This window comes from Haliaeetus leucocephalus, unplaced genomic scaffold (assembly GCF_000737465.1).
Source record: "Haliaeetus leucocephalus isolate CR32 unplaced genomic scaffold, Haliaeetus_leucocephalus-4.0 Scaffold889, whole genome shotgun sequence".
NCBI classification, from domain to species: domain Eukaryota; kingdom Metazoa; phylum Chordata; class Aves; order Accipitriformes; family Accipitridae; genus Haliaeetus; species Haliaeetus leucocephalus.
This window is the reverse complement of record NW_010973325.1, coordinates 2,487,973-2,507,878: the sequence shown is the minus strand read 5'-3', so window position 1 is coordinate 2,507,878 and position 19,906 is coordinate 2,487,973. Positions and strand designations below refer to the sequence as shown.

General features: G+C 36.6%; 1 protein-coding gene across 1 annotated transcript in view; it reads right to left on the bottom strand.

Moving 5' to 3' along the window:
• The window catches only part of CDH19 (cadherin 19, type 2), a 71,074-nt gene that overhangs the window by 17,961 nt on the left and 33,207 nt on the right, over positions 1-19,906 (bottom strand). Inside the window, exons 5-10 of the mRNA XM_010583296.1 lie at positions 18,432-18,726; positions 10,917-11,036; positions 10,104-10,268; positions 9,177-9,361; positions 7,696-7,949; positions 4,537-4,673 (exon numbers count right to left, since the gene is read on the bottom strand). Of these exons, the coding sequence (XP_010581598.1) occupies positions 4,537-4,673; positions 7,696-7,949; positions 9,177-9,361; positions 10,104-10,268; positions 10,917-11,036; positions 18,432-18,726 (1,156 nt within the window). The remainder of the gene's footprint in view (positions 1-4,536; positions 4,674-7,695; positions 7,950-9,176; positions 9,362-10,103; positions 10,269-10,916; positions 11,037-18,431; positions 18,727-19,906) is intronic.

The following is a 19,906-nucleotide window of genomic DNA, read 5'->3' as shown; positions in this document are numbered from 1 at the left end:
CCTCAGGTTGTGCTAGGGGAGGTTTAGATTGGATATTAGGAAAACTTTTTTCACTGAAAAGATTATGAAGCACTGGACCAGGCTGCCAGGGAAGTGGTTCAGTCACCATCCCTGGAGGCGTTTAAAAGACATGTAAATGTGGCACTTAGGGACATGGTTTGGTGGTGGATTTGGCAGTGTTAGGTTAATGGTTGGACTTGATGATCTTAAAGGTCTTTTCCAACCTGAATGATTCTATGATTCCATACTGAATATCTCTCAGAAGTCCTTTCCCCATCAGCACATTGAATCCTCACTTACATGGTATAGCTCTGAAAAACGTCTGCCCTCTCCACAATGTAATTTATTACTCTAGTAGGCAGGAGGTTTCACTGCAGCAGTAATGTTCACATTAACTTCGACGTGTTGTTGGGTAAGGACCATAATGAAGACATTTTTCCAGTGAATAAAATAATCTTAAGACATTCCAGGAATACTCAATATCTATCAACCTAAATATCTATCAATAGCTCAATCGGCTCTGTCTAAACCAGAAGTATGTCACTCACAAGAATATTCATTATGGTTAAAATACGCCTCATGATGGGCATTAGTTTCACTGCTTCTGACCTGTTCAGAAGTCCTTAAGGCATTTTCTTAAATTAGTCAAATGGACCTTTAAGAGAAAAACAAAACATAGTCCTTTCTGTCTCCCTTCAAACTGCATGGATTTGGTTGGTTCTTACATTGCTTTTTTAATGTATAATTCAGTAGTTGCTTGGAGCAAACATTTGTTTTCTTGGATCTTATGGAATCTGTGCTGATAGCTTTGAGTCTTTTGCCAAAGGAAATGGCAGCAAAAGCAACTACCACAGAGATAAAGGACTAGATACTCAGCAGTTTCACGTTGCTATTCCTTCTGTGAAATCATTAGAGCCGTTCTAATTTACCAAAGCTTATGATCTGTCAGAGACATCTCAAAAACACTTCTTTGTGGGATGACATTTCTCTTGTTGCATCTCAACATCCATAATAATACAATAGGGAATGAAACAGTGCTAGGCTTATTTTTTAAATAAGCATTAAAAGTAGCACATATGCCTTTTAGAAATAATACCGAGTGTAGGACTTAATGTCTTTTACTTAGGTCAGAATCGGATGTGTAGGGCAGAGATTTGCCTGGATTGACATTGAAAGGAAAACTTTGTAACACTTATTAGGAGTCAGGGAACACCTTTGGTGGCTTCAGTTGTATACAAAGTGGCATGGGAAGGACCCAGCTACCTTGGCCCATTCCTAACTTGCTTGTTGGTAAGAATCCTGGATACTATATTGGCTTTAAAGCCTACCCTTTGTTTTCATAAGCATTTAGATAGCACCTTTCAGCCTAGAGCTGCCATTCACATCTGTTTTCTTTCACCAAATAACCCTTATTTTTTAATTTATTTTTGGTAATAGTCTTGTTTTTTCTTCCTTACTATATTTGGGTTGTTGTGTTGTGGCTGTTTTGGTTCAGGTTTGTTTTTTTTTGTTCCTCAGCATATGGTTAAATGAGAAGGAAGAGCATTTCTCATGTTGCTGTTGGAAGATAACAGTATGGAAGTTTTTAATTTTTCTGAAATCACAGTTGGTTTGTATCGGGAGGAAACAACACATTAAAAAGCCACTCTTGGAATCGGTGTCTGGTAAATATTTAATGAAGATTTTAGGTGAAGCAGGGTGAGTCCTTTGGTTGCAATTGGGGAAGATGGTAGGCAACACTTATTTTGTCTTTTATCCCTTACACGGGAAAATAGTTGTCAGAATTTGAATTCAGCTATTGTACTCATATCCTACATTAGGCTAAAGATCTTTCAATAAGCAGAAAATTTCTTTGTCATAATCTCCATGAAAGAGATCAGAACTTGAAAAACAAGGTCTGAGAAAACAGGATATCAAGTGCAATAGTCTGGATCAGTGTGAAGAGTGAAGCTGATGTTTTAATTACTAGGGACCCAAATTAGTAACTTGCTTATTTTGGAGCTGTGTGAAAAGAAAAGCAGTGACCATCTCTAGAGACAAAATAGAACTCAGTACTTGTGGGGGATTAAAGAAAACTTGGCATTGTCATCAGCCAGTAAAAGGAAACTTGTAATAATAGTAATAACAATAGTTGTTGTTATAATTATAATGTAGGCTAAAGCAAATTTCACTACTTCCTAAAGGAAATAGACATGATTTTATTTTTTTTAAAAGGACTAATTAAAAAGTTACAAGTCTGTCAATAAAAGTATATATGACCAAAGTGGGGTGACAATTAAATATTGAATTAATGATAGATCCATGACCAAAACCTTCAAAGAGCTGTAAGTTCTGTAGTCATATAGTAGGTCTGGAACCCACTATCAAATGACATCTGCAAGATCCGGTGGGAAAATGACTGTTGTCTCTTGCAGATAAGTTTGCTTATGACTAGTAGTGCACATTTCCAATGGACGTATAGAGAAATGAGGATCAAAGTAAGCTCAAGCCAGTTGCTATCATTGGGAATTTCTGTTGGTCATCTAAAGTTCAACAGAGAGCAAGCTGAAGCAGATATTCCTCTTCTAAATTAATTATTTGTCATTCAATCTTCATCTGACTCAGTAAAGCAGTGTTAAGTAAAGCTGATGACTTAAGGATTTCTTGGTCTCATGCGTGGTTGGAATGCTGCTGTTTTATGCTTCAGCCTTGTACTAGGTGGAAACTGGTAACAACCAAGTAAAAACTGATCAAAGGAAACTTGATTTCTGTTGGTCTAGAATCATCTTAGGCATGAAGTGGAATAAGACTCAACAGATTGCAGGTTCTGACTGCTTGCATTTAAGGTCCAATGAATTTGATCTACTTCTGTGTACCTTTAAAACATGCTATCTCAATAGTATGAGGACAGGATGATCCACACCACAAGTCTGCAATAACAGAGGCAAATTCCTCTGACTAATCTCTGATCCCTGTCATTACAAAGGAGGCAAAAGGCTTGTGTCCTTTATGAATGCCAGGACCTCAATAGGCGCCTAGGGAGGTTGCTGTTGTAATGCAGTTTCAATATCTGTCTCAGCTGCAATGAATATTGTGTGGATGAACTCTAATGGCATTTTGATTTGGCTTCAATGGAGCCACGATGTCATCCACTAAATGTCTCATACACACAATGTTGTGACTATATTTCAAGGAATAAAATGCTACTAGTTCATACTATAAATCATTTCAGGTATGCCCAGACCAAGGTGACCTAACTTCAATGCTTTTGAATATAGTGCTATAGACAGTGACCTTATCATCATTAAAGAAATAAAGAATAAGAATATGAAGATAATGAGGGCTCGGGTTCTCTACAATAACTTTCATTACTGTGAAAGGCTCGCTTTCTTTTGCTGCAGGAGACACTTATTCATTTGTAACATTTGGTTCTTTCCTATTTTATTGTTTAACTAAACAGAAAAGTCCCAACCAAAGTCATTCTGCTGTGTTTTCATAGCGCCATTCAAGATATGACAAAAATATGCCAGAGATCAATTTTACCAACACCTGCCAGCTGCCCAACAACTTGAGAAGTAAAATACATTCATGCTTAAAAACTCACAGAGAAGCTGAAAAGGAAGAAAATACCATCAATTCCCAAGCACAAAATAAAGACTTCAATGAAAATGGCTACTGACTATCCTATACTAAACTCCTAGCAGTAATATTCTACATATATAAAGGGAATGCTCCCTTTTTGGAACAGTGCAATTTATGAATATATGTTTAAAGTAGTCTTAGCAATAAATAGCATTTATCTGAGATTCAGGATTAAAAAAAAACATGCTAAAAGTATTTGGCAAAACCTGTCTGATTTATTAATTCGATTCTAATTTCATGTTTTTTTCTCCTTCCTGAGGATGGATGTGATTATGCTTAAAATAATATCCCAATATTCTTGCTAAACTGCCTTATAAATTAGTAGCTGTTAATTTTGTAGAGTGTTGTCCCAGAGTTAGGGCAACCAGATCACCAAAAGCACAAACAGAGGCAATCTGCATTTGACTTTCAAACCAAACTGACAGGTAAAATCTATATAAAGGATGCTTCAGAGATTTAATTGCCACTGAAGGGAAGTCTAGCTGATTTAGGCTTTACATTCACAATTAATGAGCCACAGGTTTCTGGCTGGTGTTAAATTAGACCCTGGCTAATTTCACACTAGTCAAAAATCTGGTGTGAAATTAGCCAGGGTCTAATTTAACATAAGATCTTGCACTGCAGGAGCAATTCATATACTTCAGTGTAACTTGAAAGCGTTACAGTCTCAATCCTATTACAATTTCCTTTCTTTTTTTATAAGGTCATCTTTTATGAAAGAGCACAGGACCTTGGAGCTCAAATACATTATGCTTCTATTTAACTAATCATTTTAATAATGCTCCTTAATGTAGCAAGCAACAGTAATATAATGAGAGAGAAGCATGTATTCTTCACTTAAAAGAAGGCATACTCAGAGGATAATTACAGTTCACAGTGTTTAAAACACAACGTTCCTTAAATTTCTCTACTCACTTGTTTCTGTGGCTGTAACAGTTATGTTGTGCCAAGAAGCTATCTCTCGGTCCAGAGGTTTGGTTGTAATGATTGTTCCATTGTGTTCATTGATGCTGAACAATCTCTTTAAATGCATGCCGTGGACAATAGAGTACCTGCACCAAAAAAAGTGAAGAGATTCCCTAATATTGAAATGTTCCATCAGAGGCAAGGACATAGAAAGCTATTGTCAGTTGAGAAAACAGAGCTGTGCATATATACATATAAATGTGTGCTGCAACAACTCAGAAATCATGAAAAAAGTACACTTATAAACATTTAAAATTCACTGCTGCCAAGATCAAAGCTCTTCTTTTTATAAAACTAAATGTGTTTCAGATCTATATTAATGTGAACTGAATCTAAAATGCATTATTCATTCTTACTTCTAAGTCAGGCTCACAGCAGGTGAATGACTTCATTGAAAAGAAACAGCAAAAGAGCCACTTGTGAAATGAATAACACTAACAGCTAAGTGGAGGTATAATGGCAAATCTATTTTATCATTGCTGACATGTTCTGAGACCAAGGGAATGGGCATTATACAGACAGACAACTATCTATAATGAGGTGACACCTAGGCAGGGAACAAAATCCTAACACAGGGAATGATTGCAAACGAGCCCCGTGTTCCTGAGTTTTCACTCAAAAGGCTCCGGATGCTATGTCCATATGTGGACATGCACATGTGCACGTACATACATACATACATACCATTCAAATTGTTAAAGTCTAACCACTGGTCACAGGCCAGAGATGGACTGAAAAAGACACCAAAGATATTGGTTCAAATGGAAAGGATATTTACTAAAAATTTGCATGAAATATAAAAAAAAAGACCATATGTCACAGTTCCTAGTAGAGTCTATTTCAAGGAAGTAAAACCTGTTTGAAGAGTTGAAAGGTTCTTACCACTCCAGTTTGGAATTCCCACATGCAACTAGTCCTTCTTTTATTGTAGCTTTAATTGTGCTTGACAAAGCCTTTCTGTCTCCTGTTGGCACTTACGACTCCAGCTCAGGTTATGTGCCAGCAGTTGGATGACTCTCTAACTTGTTATTTATAATTACTTTTTGTCTGTGTTGAAAATCAGTAGAAGGATAAATCAAGGAACCAGCACAACACAGTCAGTGAAAGTTCTTATCATCTGAGCCAAAGGTCTGACATTTATAAATCTCTATTTTAGGGATTTACAATTCAATTTCTTCATTTATTTTTTTTATGTGAGTATTCCTCATCCTCTGCATCCAAAGCTTGTGTAGGGTTTTCTGATATTTGTGTTTTGTTCTGTTTGGTGGGTTTTTTTGGTAATCTGGTTCTTGATATATAATTTTCAGATAATGTGTTAGATATTTTTAGTTATATTTTATTACTGATGTAGTGAGGTTTTATTGCATGTCTTTTTTTACTTTGAAAACTGGGGTGCACAAGGCAACACAGCTAGTTTTCTATATTATAAGCAACTGCTGTCTTTTGTGATAGCAATAGTTTCAAAATTAGATTCATATGCATTGTGCTTAGTGCAATAAACATATCTTTACATTAGAAGTGACATACACTATTTTAAAGAAACTCAGTGATGCAATATATGTGTCACTGTTTTGGGACTATGAAGACATATTCACTTTGTAGCAAATTCCATCGAAATATTTCAAAATAAGAAGTCCTAGATATACACTATGGTTAAATGTTTCACAGGAGATGTTGCAGTCATCTAAATAAACCACAAAACAAGTCTTTTTTTGGGGGGGGGGGGGAAGGGGCGACACTACATGTATATTTTTATTTATTCTTATTTAATTTAGCCTATGACTAGCTTACTAAGTAACAGTAAATGAATGTAAAATCATTCAGAAAATGGCCTTGCATTAACTAAACCTCTGAAGCCATAACTATAGGTAACAATATATATATGTGTGTGTGTATATATATATATATATTTCTGCTATTAGGAATCTACATACCATAGATTATTTTGTGTCTAATCCATTTGTCCCTGTATCCTAGCTTGTCTAAATTACATAGTACACAGTGATGTCAAGTAACTCAAGAAGCTATTTTAATTATAAACCCCATGTTAAAGTTTAATTACCTGTTTTCTCCCTTAAGAGACAGCAAAATTATTTTTCAAGTTTAAAAGCCTGGGGGACTGTTTTTATATAATATCTCTGTGGGGCAATTGTGGTAGATGTAGGGAATTGGTAAATTTTTGGTCATGCTGAGCTGAGCAGATGCCAGTGGAGCTGTGCTGTGTCTCCCTCCCAGCAATGAGTCCATCTCTCCATGTCTCCAGAAATTATTGGGAACAGACTGGAACACCTGCAGGCGCTTACAGGTTTGGCTGTGCTACCTAGTTCTGCTGCTATGCACTGCCTCTTCCAGGCTACTGTTTAAAATATTACCCCATCTCAAAGTGATTGCAAAGATGCACAAGCCTACTGGCATTTAACCTACTGTGCTGGTTTTGGCTGGGATAGAGTTAATTTTCTTCACAGTAGCTAGTGTGGGGCTGTGTTTTGGGTTTGTGCTGAGAGCAGTGCTGATAACCCAGGGCTGTTTTTGTTACTGCTGAGCAGGGCTTACCCAGAGCCAAGGGCTGTTCTGCTTCTCAGCCCACCCCACCAGCGAGGAGGCTGGGGGGACACAAGGAGTTGGGAGGGGACACAGCCAGGACAGCTGACCCCCACTGACATCCCATACCATATGATGTCATGCTTGGCAATAAAACTGGGAGGGGCTGCCACTGCTCTGGGACTGGCTGGGTGTCGGTCTGCTGGTGGGCAGCAATTGCTTTGCATCACTTGTTTTTCTTGAGGTTTTGTTGTGTTGGTTTTTTTTTTCCCCTTTGTTGTTTTCTTTGTTTCTTCTTTTTTTCATTATTATATTGGTTTTGTCTCAACTCATGAGTTTTCTCACTTTTACCCTTCAGATTCTCTCCCACATCCCAATGGGTGAAGGAGTGGCTGTGTGGTCCTTAGCTGCCTACTGGGGTTAAACCATGACATCAGGAATAACCTAGGCTATTGCAATGAATGCATGATTAACTGTAATCATGAGCCAAGGTGAGAAACAGAAAAAGCCTTTGGAAATCCCAACTACATTTATATTCAGGGCCTGTTCACATTTTAGGTTAAGTACCTGACTGGGCAGTCATCATCGTCTGGATCTCTAGCTGTTACAACGCCCACCAGTGAGCCACTCATAGCCCCTTCAGCAATCTCCATCACATAGTTCTCCAAGGTGAAAACAGGAGGTTCATCAGCATCTTCCACATTGATTTTGATGATGGTTTTGTCTTCAAATGGTCCTTCTTTCAGAAAATGGTCATCAATGTACCTGTTCACAACTTTTGCTCGAATACTGTATCTCCTCTTGCTCTCATAATCCACTCTCTGTTAAGAAAGAAAGATGTGAAATTATTTCTTTCTTCACATTTAACCTAAATAAAGTTCAATAAGTGGTGTGACATTAAAGACAAAATAGTGTTACCCTTCTTTTGGGAATGTTTCAAAAGTAGTTACTTCTAAGACTTCCTTTTTACATTAAAAACACTTTAAAATTAAACTGTGCTATGCCATTGTTTGCTTTCACATGTAAGCTGGCTTTAATGTTACAGTTAAACAACACTGTAAAAGAAGTCTTCCCATAGAATGCCAGCCCTAAGAAAAAGAACTTCTATTAGTATTAGTATTTCCAACATAGGTGTAACCTTAGTGAACACCATTCTTAACTCTTACATAAACAATGTGAATCAGTAAATCTGTAGGGGATAAGCTGAGTATGTTAAAATTTAGTCTCTAAAGGAAATAAATTCCAGAAGGTAAGAATGAGTGTTTAATAAATGCATAGTTACATTTATATTTTAGATAGTCATTATCTTCTGTAATTAAAAAAAACCACCCCCCCAAACCCTTCCAGAATTGTAATAAATCCAAATAGAAACAAACAGACAAACAAAAACACCAAACCCAAACACCCCCATCCCCCCTCCTCCCCCAATTTGTATTCAGTTCTTCAGTCCTGGATTTCACTAGACTATCAAATTCTATCATCGTTTCAGATGATGACCCAGATGACCCAGAAATCTTCCTATGTGATTCCAAACTAAATCACATAGTATTAAAGCCTCTTAAATACCTACATTCATAAACTGGTATGTTTTTTAGTGTATTTAGTGTCTTTTCAAAGCTATGTCATAACAGAAAGTCCACTGTCTATCTAATACTGTAACACAGTCTGGCTTCAGTTAAGTTTAACAGGACGTCTTGCAAGTGAGGAAATATTGTGTACAATTTATTGATAAAGATTTTACAGAAGATGCACAGAAGAGATAGAACATTTTCTTACAATGGGATACACTGTGTTGCACAGCTAGGAATAACATTAAGATACTTTGACTGCCACTATTGTATTCAGCAGTAATAAGAATGAGTCAAAAAAAGTAAACAGAAAGAAAAGCATGTTTCTTTTTTCCCCCTAATATTCCAATCAAATCACAAAGCCTGAAGAAAGAAAACATAGCAGAATCCAAAGCAATATGCCTTCTTTAAACATCCAGCTTGCTTGAGAAGGTTCTTTCCAGTATTTAGAGGGGTTTTTTAAGGTTTCCAATATCTCACCTTTTTTAATAAGATAATTCCTTCTTGAGTCTCATTGTTAGTAATGATGTCAAAAACATCTGAACTATCTCCTTCAATGAAATAGTTCATGGCTGCATTCTCCCCTATGTCGCTGTCTTCTGCGAAGACTTTGCCTACGGTTGTGCCCACAGGAGCCTCTTCAGAGACGCTCATGTAGTAGAGTCCTAAAGAAACAAATACTGGCACAGTTTAGTGATCTGCCATGGTCAATAACTGCTGTAGCTATGATGGCCTGAGGATCTCAGAAAGTTGGGGAAAACCCCCAGCTTTTATTAGAGCAATGGATCTAATCCAGCAATGGCTAGATCTTGGAGGCAGGGGATGACAACCTTTCCTCTCGTGAGTCCTCCTCTCTCAGCCCCACTTTAGCAGTAAATAAAGAGCCAAGGAGAACCAACAGGGTGAAAAAACAGTGGAGGGCAGCACTTCCCAACTGCATTTCACTAGTTGTTCCTGACAACCCAGCTAGCAGCTCCCACATCTGCTAGAAACTCCCTGGACAGAGAAGACTACATCTTTTGCCAAAAAGTTTACAGTATCTGTCAGCAAAAAATGAAGAGAGGAGAAAAAGAAGGAAGGTGAGTGAAAACAGTGCTAAATATCCCATTGCCCAGATTTTAGGCTTAGGTAGAGCAAACTATGTGGAAAGCAGTGTAGTAAGTCGTTTGTCTCCAAGCCTAGTGATAAAACCAGCAAGCTTGAGGTCTTCTGTAATGACAGGTTTTCTTCCCCTCTTCATTTTTGAGCTTTTGTGTGGGAATTCTTTATTTTATTTTATTTTTTAAATCTGTATGCTGAACTCAAAGCACAGACCTGTTCTGAAAAGACCTACCAGTGAACTTAACAGAGCTACAGTAGATCTAAATTTCCTCAAGACTTCAACTACTGTAAGTAGCCTATACTCACGCTGTTGAAATTTAGGTGGATTGTCATTGATGTCGGAGAGGTTGATGGTAACAGTGGCTGTTGCTGAAAACGCCCCCGTTTGCCCAACCATATCTTTGGCTTGGATGATGACCAAATACTGATCTTTTGTTTCTCTATCCATTTGGGAAGCCATTCTGATGACCCCTAAAAATGAAAAGTATAATATCATGTCATATAATAGACCCATTTTTTCCCAATATCTGACCATATAATAAGGGTATAAAATGCATCATTGGATACAGTTATGAATTTGCATTCCAGACCATGCACAGCACGACTGTCCTAATACTGGGAATTAGTACTCATGGCAACATCTACGCTGTATGACAGATCCATTCTGCATCTTTAGAGTTCTGAGGAGCAGAGCACACCATATGTCTCCTCTATTATATATAATCATCTATCTTTCCCAGAAATCAGGATTTTGGAGGGATGTCACATATCTGTGGTTTCTTCAACATAGAGATAGGAATGTCACATAATGAGTCATAGAGCTGTTAACCCAGAAGTGTTCCTAGGTCCATTTGTTGGATGGGGTACTCAGAATCCAATTCTTTTCTTTAGCAAGATAATTTGCTAAATAAATTGCTGATTCTTGAGACAGAAAGAATTTCAGCTTCCCATGGGAAAGAAAGAATTGATTTTTTTTTAGATCTAGGAACTATGCAAAGATGAACAAGTGTAGGGTGGTATCAGTTGATCTTTGTGTTGAAATGAAGAAAGACATTTTTGCTTGCATCCATTTTATGTTAGTTTATGAATGTTTTCAAATTACAGGATCATTTGTAGTACCTGTCTTTGGCTCCACAGAGAAATAAGGCTGTCCCTGAATGAGACTGTAAAGCAGACGGGCACTATTCCCATAAGAAGGATCATCGCCATCTGTAGCTGTTACCTGTGTAACCGAAGTACCTCAAGGAAAAAATAAAATAGATTATGTTTATTTTCTTCTTGTATAAATTATCTCATAATTACAAAACATAAACTCTTTAAAAAGCTTTTAACATACCAGTTATATTAGCAAACAGTCCTGAAAATTTACAGGAGCAAATGGCACCTTCTAAAATTTATCATCAAAAAGGGAAAATATTTCCTCAGCAACTATTCTTGTTGCATTCAAATTGTCAATAAAAATAAAAATATATAGCATATGACTTTTCAACACTATATTTATGTTGCTTAAAATACTGCATATCTTATGCTTTTCCCCCTATTTTTTGATATGTGAATGGAGTCCAGCAAATTGTTTCTCCTCCCCTTGTATATTCTTCAAAGTATTTTATGGAAGTTTCCCATGGGAATAAGAAAACACAGCCACTTTATCACCAGTAGGCCCACTGGTGATAAAGAAATTAATTGTTAGCAAGTAAAGCAGCCAAGAAGTATAACAAGGCTCTGATAACATTTTTTATCCTTGAGTCTTTAATGAGCCTGTCCCAGTGCAAGAGCGATGGCAGAATCCCCAATGCAAAAACATGGCAGAATCAATCTGCAGAGCTTGATTTCATCTCTGGCTGGAAGCTGGTTATATCCTAGATATAAGATTGACAGCAATCTCATGGTACTGTCAGCGATGATTGTTCTTTAAAAGAAAATATTCACAGTAGCATCATTTTGTAAGGTAATCATTATTTTTGTCTTTTTTCCTCACCTAGGTTCTGCATAAGAATACAAATATCACTTCTCATGAGGAACAGCAGGGAATCAAGCTACTTTCTAAAACTTTCTGGCATACGTTCACATGGTTGCACCTGCTTACCAATATAGCTGTATAGTTATGCTGGAGGAGAAAAGAAGAAGAAACAATGGAGTGCAAGGATTTAAATGAGAAACACCTTTTTTGACAAACTCAAAGTTAATACTTATCCCCAATAAAACAAGTATATTCATTTCTGAGTTTTCTAACAGTTCAATAGTTTTATTTTTAAACAGAAATGAAAAAGGCTTTCTCATATAAGGATAGGCTTAATGAAATATTTTGATTATTTAAAAAAATATTTTTTTGCATTTTGTCTCAATTTATTCAGCAGTGCTTCAAGTGATTCCATAATGCATTTTATCTTCTCTCAGAGTGGAGGTACACTAAAATATTATTAATTGCCACCAACTTTTGCAGTTTTATGTCCTTCAAAACGTACCTACAATACCAAAATTCTGACATTTAGGTGTGTGATAAGTGTGTGTATAGATGTATACATATATATACTGCTCCCTATTGATCTGGAGAAATGATAAAGATAAAATGACAGATTAATATTTAATCAGAGCATATATGTGCTTCAGAAACAGTATTCTTTAATAAGACTGAAGGGTAAAGGAAATCTTCATCTACACAAACATTAACTTCATATCAGCTGCAGTATATGGAAACTGTTCTTACTAATACAGGAAATCCATCCTCTAAGACAATTTAGCATGACTAGAATGCAATTGCTTTGAAAAAAAAAAAAAAAAGGAGTGCTGGTTAGGAAGGGATCAAGAGCTATGAATAATCCAATAGGTAAAGTTTGTTATAAATGCCATTTTCTAAACTAACTAAATTTTCTAAATGCCATTACTAAATAAACCCAAGTGCCCACAACTACATTTAGAAACAGACTTGTTTACAGCACCATATTTAATATATCAGGAATAAAATTCAACATATATAGGACTGCAAAGTTATCATTACAGCTTTTGTGCATCTCACTCATTTAAAGGTAGATTTATTTTCTACAGTTTCTAACCATTAGCAAGAAATGTTGAATCTACACCAGCATTTGCTGCTTGTCTAAAGCCCAGCTTACTTTTCTGTTTGCCTGTTGACTCTTCCAGAGTGTAGCAGAAGACAGAAGCATGGAATATGCCCACTTGGGCTCAGTGAGATGCAGCTGGTGGACATAATGGAAAGGTGAGCAGGCAAGGAGCATCTGGTAAAGAGGGAGCCGACAGGGCCGGGGGAGAAATTACAGACCTCCTGCACTCTCAGGAGGAAGACTATTTTTAAACTGGGGTGTCAGGAGACCATGTAAAGAGAGGACTATGGTTTCTCACATTTTTTTAGGACAAACATTTCATGATCACTATATGAACCTCTACATTAAATACGGACTATGTAATAAGCAGAAGAAAAATTTTATCCTGGGTTTAGAATACTTTCTCAGTTTTTAATTTTTCACTGCCATGAAGCCTATATTTCTTTATACATTTAACCTGCAGCAAACAAAGCCAGCCATTTGCTGAATGGAATCATGTTTACCCAGACATCTGTATCTGAGTGATAGAAATCACAATGTTAATATTATGTACTCAAAAACTCCAAAAAGCCAGTTTTTTATAACTCCATGGCTGGGAGAAGAATAACTGATCAGATACAAATAATATATTTTAAAACAATCAATTAACACATAACCCCCCCAAACAAACAAATAAAACCCCCAAACCTCACCTCTTGACAGTCCAGCCATGACATGATATAATTGACAATCCAACCATGATACAGTTTCACCACATTTACATGAAGATGGATATCATGGCAGAGACAAATTAACTGAATATGTCTGTGGGTTTTCAAACATGTATTTTTGAATATGGGAGTCTGTGTGATATTGATATAAAGTTTAGCCCCAAGTTTGTGTTTTATGTACAGAGTACTGTCTTAAGCTGGATAGTAAACATGCTTACACAATTTTTGCTTTCTATTAGATTTATTTAAGGCAAACTACATTTTGGTGATTGCTGTATAAGTTTTTTCTTTGTATTCCTGCAGCCTTGGTTTTACCCTTCTTGGGCAAAACATAGTAGTGCCACTTATATATTGCAGTCCATTAGGTAAACTATAGGGGCCTCAAATGGCAAATAGTTATTCATTTTTCCAGCTAGAGCTTGAAATCTATAAAAACATTAAGTACTGATACATTATTACATCTGACTCTTAACCATTCCATCAGATACTCTGCCTTTGTACATGTTTAACAGCTATATGGAAGACACTTAATGTAAAATTGTACCAAATGCCTGAGGGAAAACCACAGTCCTGTGTTCTCAGAAGAAAGTACATTTGCTGAAACACTTTTCATTTACTGTGACACTTGCATATAAAATCCTAATAAAATTTAGTAGTGAAGATAAAAGAGAGCTAAGAAAGAAGTAAAATGTATTCTAATTTGTTGGCACATTAGTATATATATATATAGATAGATATTTGTACCTAACTTTAGGCAAAATTATCTGTGCCTATTTTCTGTTTTTCTGTGGTTCTCTGAGGCAAGTGGCAGGCTGTGAATTATTCTCTCCTTGCTTTCTTAGTTCCAGACTAAATGTTCACTAAGAGTGAACTGGTTTCCCAAGTATTGACCGCACTTCTTGAGCGTGTTTTCTGTGAGGAAATTACCAGGAGATCCCAGGTCTAGCATCAGTGAGCTGAACTGCTGCTAGAGAGCACCGAAACAGAGCAAAGGCCAAGTCTCTCTATTGCACTGTATCATTTAAACTAATTCTGGTCTACAACCCTTACTATGCAAGAAGATGTTCTATTTTACTGGGAGAAAAACACTGATATAATAAACTATTATGGTATCAATGCTGCAAATTTTAGTCGGTTACTCTTTTTACCTACTGGGAGGCTAGAAATTTCCTTGTAAGGAATGACGCTTTAGTAAGTGCACTGAAAGAGGTTTCACCTCAGAAGTGTGGTCCCTACCCTTTGAGAAGACTCCACGGTATGGCTCAGCTGTTTCATTGGAGCTGACCACTGCTGAGGTATATACTATTATACACCATTTCACTTACATTCTATATGCCAGATATACACATTAATAAGGCAGTAGTCTAGTAGTGTCTACATGGAAGAAGTAGGTGAAAGAATGATCTCTAAAATAGCTATGGTATTAGTGCTGGAGAGGTCAAATATAGAAGCATCAGTGTAGAAAATATTTCAAGATCCATAGGACTGACTTAGATTCGTATATCATACACTGGATGATTGCAAATCTGTGACTTTACTATTTCAGGTAGTCTGTGTCTGAGGGAGGAAGTACACAGGCATCTTGTTTTATTTCTCACCCATTCTGACAAATGGGAGGTAGCGTTACTTCTGATTTTATTTTTTTTTTCATTTCATATATTTCTACATTTTACTGGAATCTTTTCTTTATAGTCTTACAGGAATATCACAAAATAAATTAATTTTTTTTCAGTTTAATGAATCTTATGTTGAAGTGATACGGTATTTTAGGAATTTAAATATATAATAGATGACACAGGAGATTAGATAAAGACTGCTGAGCCTTTTGTTTTTAGGATATAAGTTTATAGCCAACTCAGGTCAATACAGATTGAAAATTCTCATCTTCCAACTGCTTGTTGATGGTTTCAGGTGAGAAACAGAAGTATACAGGAAAAGATTACTACTGTTGGTTTTGGCCATAACTACTGTCCTACCAAACTTTTTTCTTTTTTTTTCTATATAGCCATCATTAAGACAGGAGCTCATCATTAAGACAAGAAGATAAAATAGAAGGAATCCATAAGTCAATTCTTGATATACTTCTGTGAATGGTTACAGGTCTGTGTGAGTATAAATCAAGCCATACTAAATTATTATCTATTTTAAAACCATTTTTATAAGACACCAAGTGCCTCATAAACAATGCTTTACCATGGGGGGGGGGGGGGGAAAAAAAAGGCTTTTTAAAAAGCTCCAAAACTTTGTAATCCCATGTAAAAATACCCAGATAATTCCAGGTAATGAACTATGCCCATTACTACTGTGAGCACATAAAAAAAAAAATGCAAACGTCCTTGACAAAGCACTTGTCTTCTTGTCTCCAAACTTGAGTGAATGAGTGAGACGTAAAGACTCATAAAGAAGTACCCTCTGAACAAGCAGCTGATTATGTTAGAAAAAGTTACTTGACCAAGAGCTCAGATGCAGAAGTCTTGAGACAAATAAGTCTGTCTGCATGGAAGAAAGTGGCAGTGAAGAAACGATCATACACTCAAAAGTGATTTCCCTGTGTCCTGGTTTCAGCTGGGATAGAGTTAATTTTCTTCCTAGTAGCTGGTACAGTGCTATATTTTGGGTTCAGTATGAGAAGGATGTTGATAACACACTGATGCTTTCAGTTGTTGCTAAGTAGTGTTTAGACTAAGTCAAGGATTTTTCAGCTTCTGATGCCCAGCCAGCGAGAAAGCTGGAGGGACACAAGAAGTTGGCACAGGACACAGCCAGGGCACCTGACCCAAACTGGCCAAAGGGATATTCCGTACCATGTGACATCATGCCCAGTATATAAACTGGGGGGAGTTGGCCTGGGAGGGATTGCTGCTTGGGAACTAACTGAGCATTGATCGGTGAGTGGTGAGCAATTGCATCATGCATCGCTTGTTTTGTATATTCCAATTCTATTTTTTTTATTGTCATTTTATTATTGCTATTATTATCATTATTAGTTTCTTCCTTTCTGTTCCATTAAACTGTTCTTATCTCAATCCATGAGTTTTAGCTTTTTCCTTCCGATTCTCTCCTCCATACCACTGGTGGGGGGGAAATGAGTGAGCAAGTGGCTGTGTGGTGCTTTGTGGCTGGCTGGGGTTAAACCACGAGACCTTGGTAGAAGGTGGTATAAGCAGGGTGACTAGGAAATAAATTGATTAAATGGATGTCTTTTGTAGCTATTGCTGGTTGTGATGGTGAGCTACTGCTTACTGGCAGAAATTAGGATACTAACCCCACTTTTGATTAAACCCCAGGCATGAATATCCTTTTCTTGCAACTGCTATCCAGGCTGGCAGAAGAAGATAAAGTTTACAGCTCCCTGTGAAAGATTCACTGAAACTGCACTAAAAGTTGAATGGGTAATGCTGAATGAAACATATTTTTTATTACCTTTTATGATCACTGATGCTATTATGTTAATGACCTCATTAATTCTTACAGTTTTAACTAGCACAATATTTGAATTTCTTTTCAATATTATTTGCAATAGAAATATCCAAAAGAGATAGGGGTATGAATTTAAAAGATTACTGGGATTCTTTCTGTAAGATTTAAAGAATTCAGTTTTCCTTTGATTTTGAAGATAGCTATTTGGAGATAGCAGTATCTATAACATGCTTCTTTATGTCAGCCACATTCATACTTTGAAGTTTTTTTTTTTTTAATTTAAATGTACATGTACACATTATGTATGCATATGTGTACATACACATATATGTATATATACAACTATATTTGTCGGATGTTGACTTTGCTTTGTATTTGTTGTATTAAGTTTCCGGATACATGACAGATCCTAGTACAGGTCCGTTTGATCTTGTGGAGGTGGGAAAGAAGAGGTGCAGGGTTTAAGTTGTTCCTCTTGACAAGAAAATTATAATTTATGTGCTTAGGAAATCAGAAGGCAGTCCTTCACTTCACACCATCTATTCAAGACACAGAGAAGCTGACTGATAGGAAAGAGGCTTGGCGGTGTAAAGAGGTAGGCATCACACATGGTGTGAGGGTGGTGATCACATCAGCCCTACATCAGCTTCATACCATTCCTGTTCTGAACCTATTACTTATAAGAAGGAAACTATCCCTATCTTTGGGGGCGAAATTGTGAGTGCCTGTGATATGAATGTGAATGTCTTCCAGTTACAGTACAATATGATTTATATTACACAGGCTATAATAAAGACATATTGTTTAATTATTAAGCAGAATCAGAGTAGACTGAAGGATGCTGCTGAGTACTTTTCAGTTCAGCCAAGCTTGTATTTATGTCCTTCAAAGAGTCAACCTATGTCAGAGGACTTTAAAGGTTACGTGCACACTACTTTTCTTTCAGATTGGTAGAAGCCTGAAGAGCTGACAGGTTGTAACAATAATCATACACTGAACAATTTTCTGGAGACTAGGGTTTTATACTGATTGAAAAAGTAGTGAAATCTGTCAGCCCCAAATCTCCTTTTCAGTATCAGCTGGCTATAGTACTCTACCTATTTCGAATGGTAATATTATATTTTTAAACAAGTACCAATTTCAAGGCTGAATCACTGACAGGAAAGACAACTCTCTATAGTCAATCCAAGCATGTATCCAGATTCTGTAAAAGGGCTTGGATACATGTAGGTACCTAAATATTTAAAGGCAATTATGTTAAGTAGACGTATGCACAACCTTCAGTTTAAGCAGATACCTTTGCAAATTTCCAAGCTTGTAAAATAGTTTGCTTCCTTCTCACTGAAAGGCAGTCTATAAAATATGTTATTAAGTTTTTATATCAACATAGCTTTCTCAAAAAAAATCAGGAAATGAAGAGTTTGGTTCACAGCATGGCATACCTTCAGGTGACATCTCTGGAACAGTGGCCACATAAGGTCCATCCAGGAACTGTGGTTCATGATCGTTGACATCTCGAACCTTGATAATAAATTCTGATTCAGGTTCAACAGGAAGCTGAGTGCTCCTGTTAATTGCTTGTGCTCTTAGAGTGTAGAAGGCTTTCTTTTCTCGATCCAGCTTCTGTGTCACGTAAATTTTGCCGCTATTTTCTTCAATGATAAAAATGCTTCCAGCTCCCTCCCCAGTCAAAATGTATTTTAGGTTGCCATCCTGCTTGTCTAAATCTGATTTCAGCTGCAAGCACAAAACAGAGAAATAAGCCACATTTTGGGAGGAATAAAATTTTGGAATATTCTTTTTAGGCTTTGTTTGTTTTCATTCTATAGTGAACCCTGTCACTAGTGAGCCTTCTTGGTTACTAGTATTTAAAAGACGGTACTGTTACATTTTCAGCCAGTCATGACTCAATTTTAACGTGCTGATGTAACAGACATATAAATGCAAGGTAAACCTGAAAAAAGATGCTTCAGCCACTTTGAAGTGAAGGGAATGTACCTACTTTAGTTCATTGCTTTATCCGCTCCCATAAACTTCTGCTGAAAATGATGCAAAGGTCATTAAACATTATCTAAATTTTTTATTATTATGAACAACAAGTGTACTTTGTAAGTTTTATATATTTTTTTGTACTCAGCAATACTAAGTGTAAGTATGAGAGACAGTGGTGTTCTATTTCTGTTGAAATATTAAAGAGATGAAAAGCTATTCCGTGGTATAAGCCTGTATTATTTATTCTGAAATAAATTGATAGACATTTTCCATTTCCTTCCAGGTTGATCTGCATCCTCTGTTGTCTTGCTAAGATGAACTTTATGATGATGGTTCCTCTGATGAAGCTAAGCCCTGGAGACCATTGCGGTCCAGCTGCATTTGTTCATGACAACAAATAGTTCTGTTAATGTTAACAATATGAAACAGTACTTTTTTAATAGCAATAACTTAACTTCCTAACATGTCAAACACCCATGGTTAAATTTTACGGGAACAACAATTTCTATCATATCATTAATTCTCCAATTTTTTCTTTACTTATTGTGATCTGTAAAACTTGATTTCTTTGTCATGAACCCCAGGGCATGGGAAAGGTGACGAATTTCTAGATCTTTAACCTAAGATGGAGTTCAGGTGTGATCACAGAGTGCATCAAACCCTTAGAGACTGGAAGCATGCCTCAGACTGGCTGTTTAGACATAACCTGTGTTGAACCACTTCACTCAGAATCATTTATCCCCAGAAGATGTTCATGACCTTGACCATGTTAAATGAGAGGTCTCCTGCAGATGACATTTGCTGAGAAAGCATACTGAAGGTTCTCAATTTACCTGTTGTATTATGTTAGACACAAAAGAATAAATGGTCTTTCCATTGTAAATGAGAACTGGGAACAAGAATTTATGTACTTGCCTTCATACAC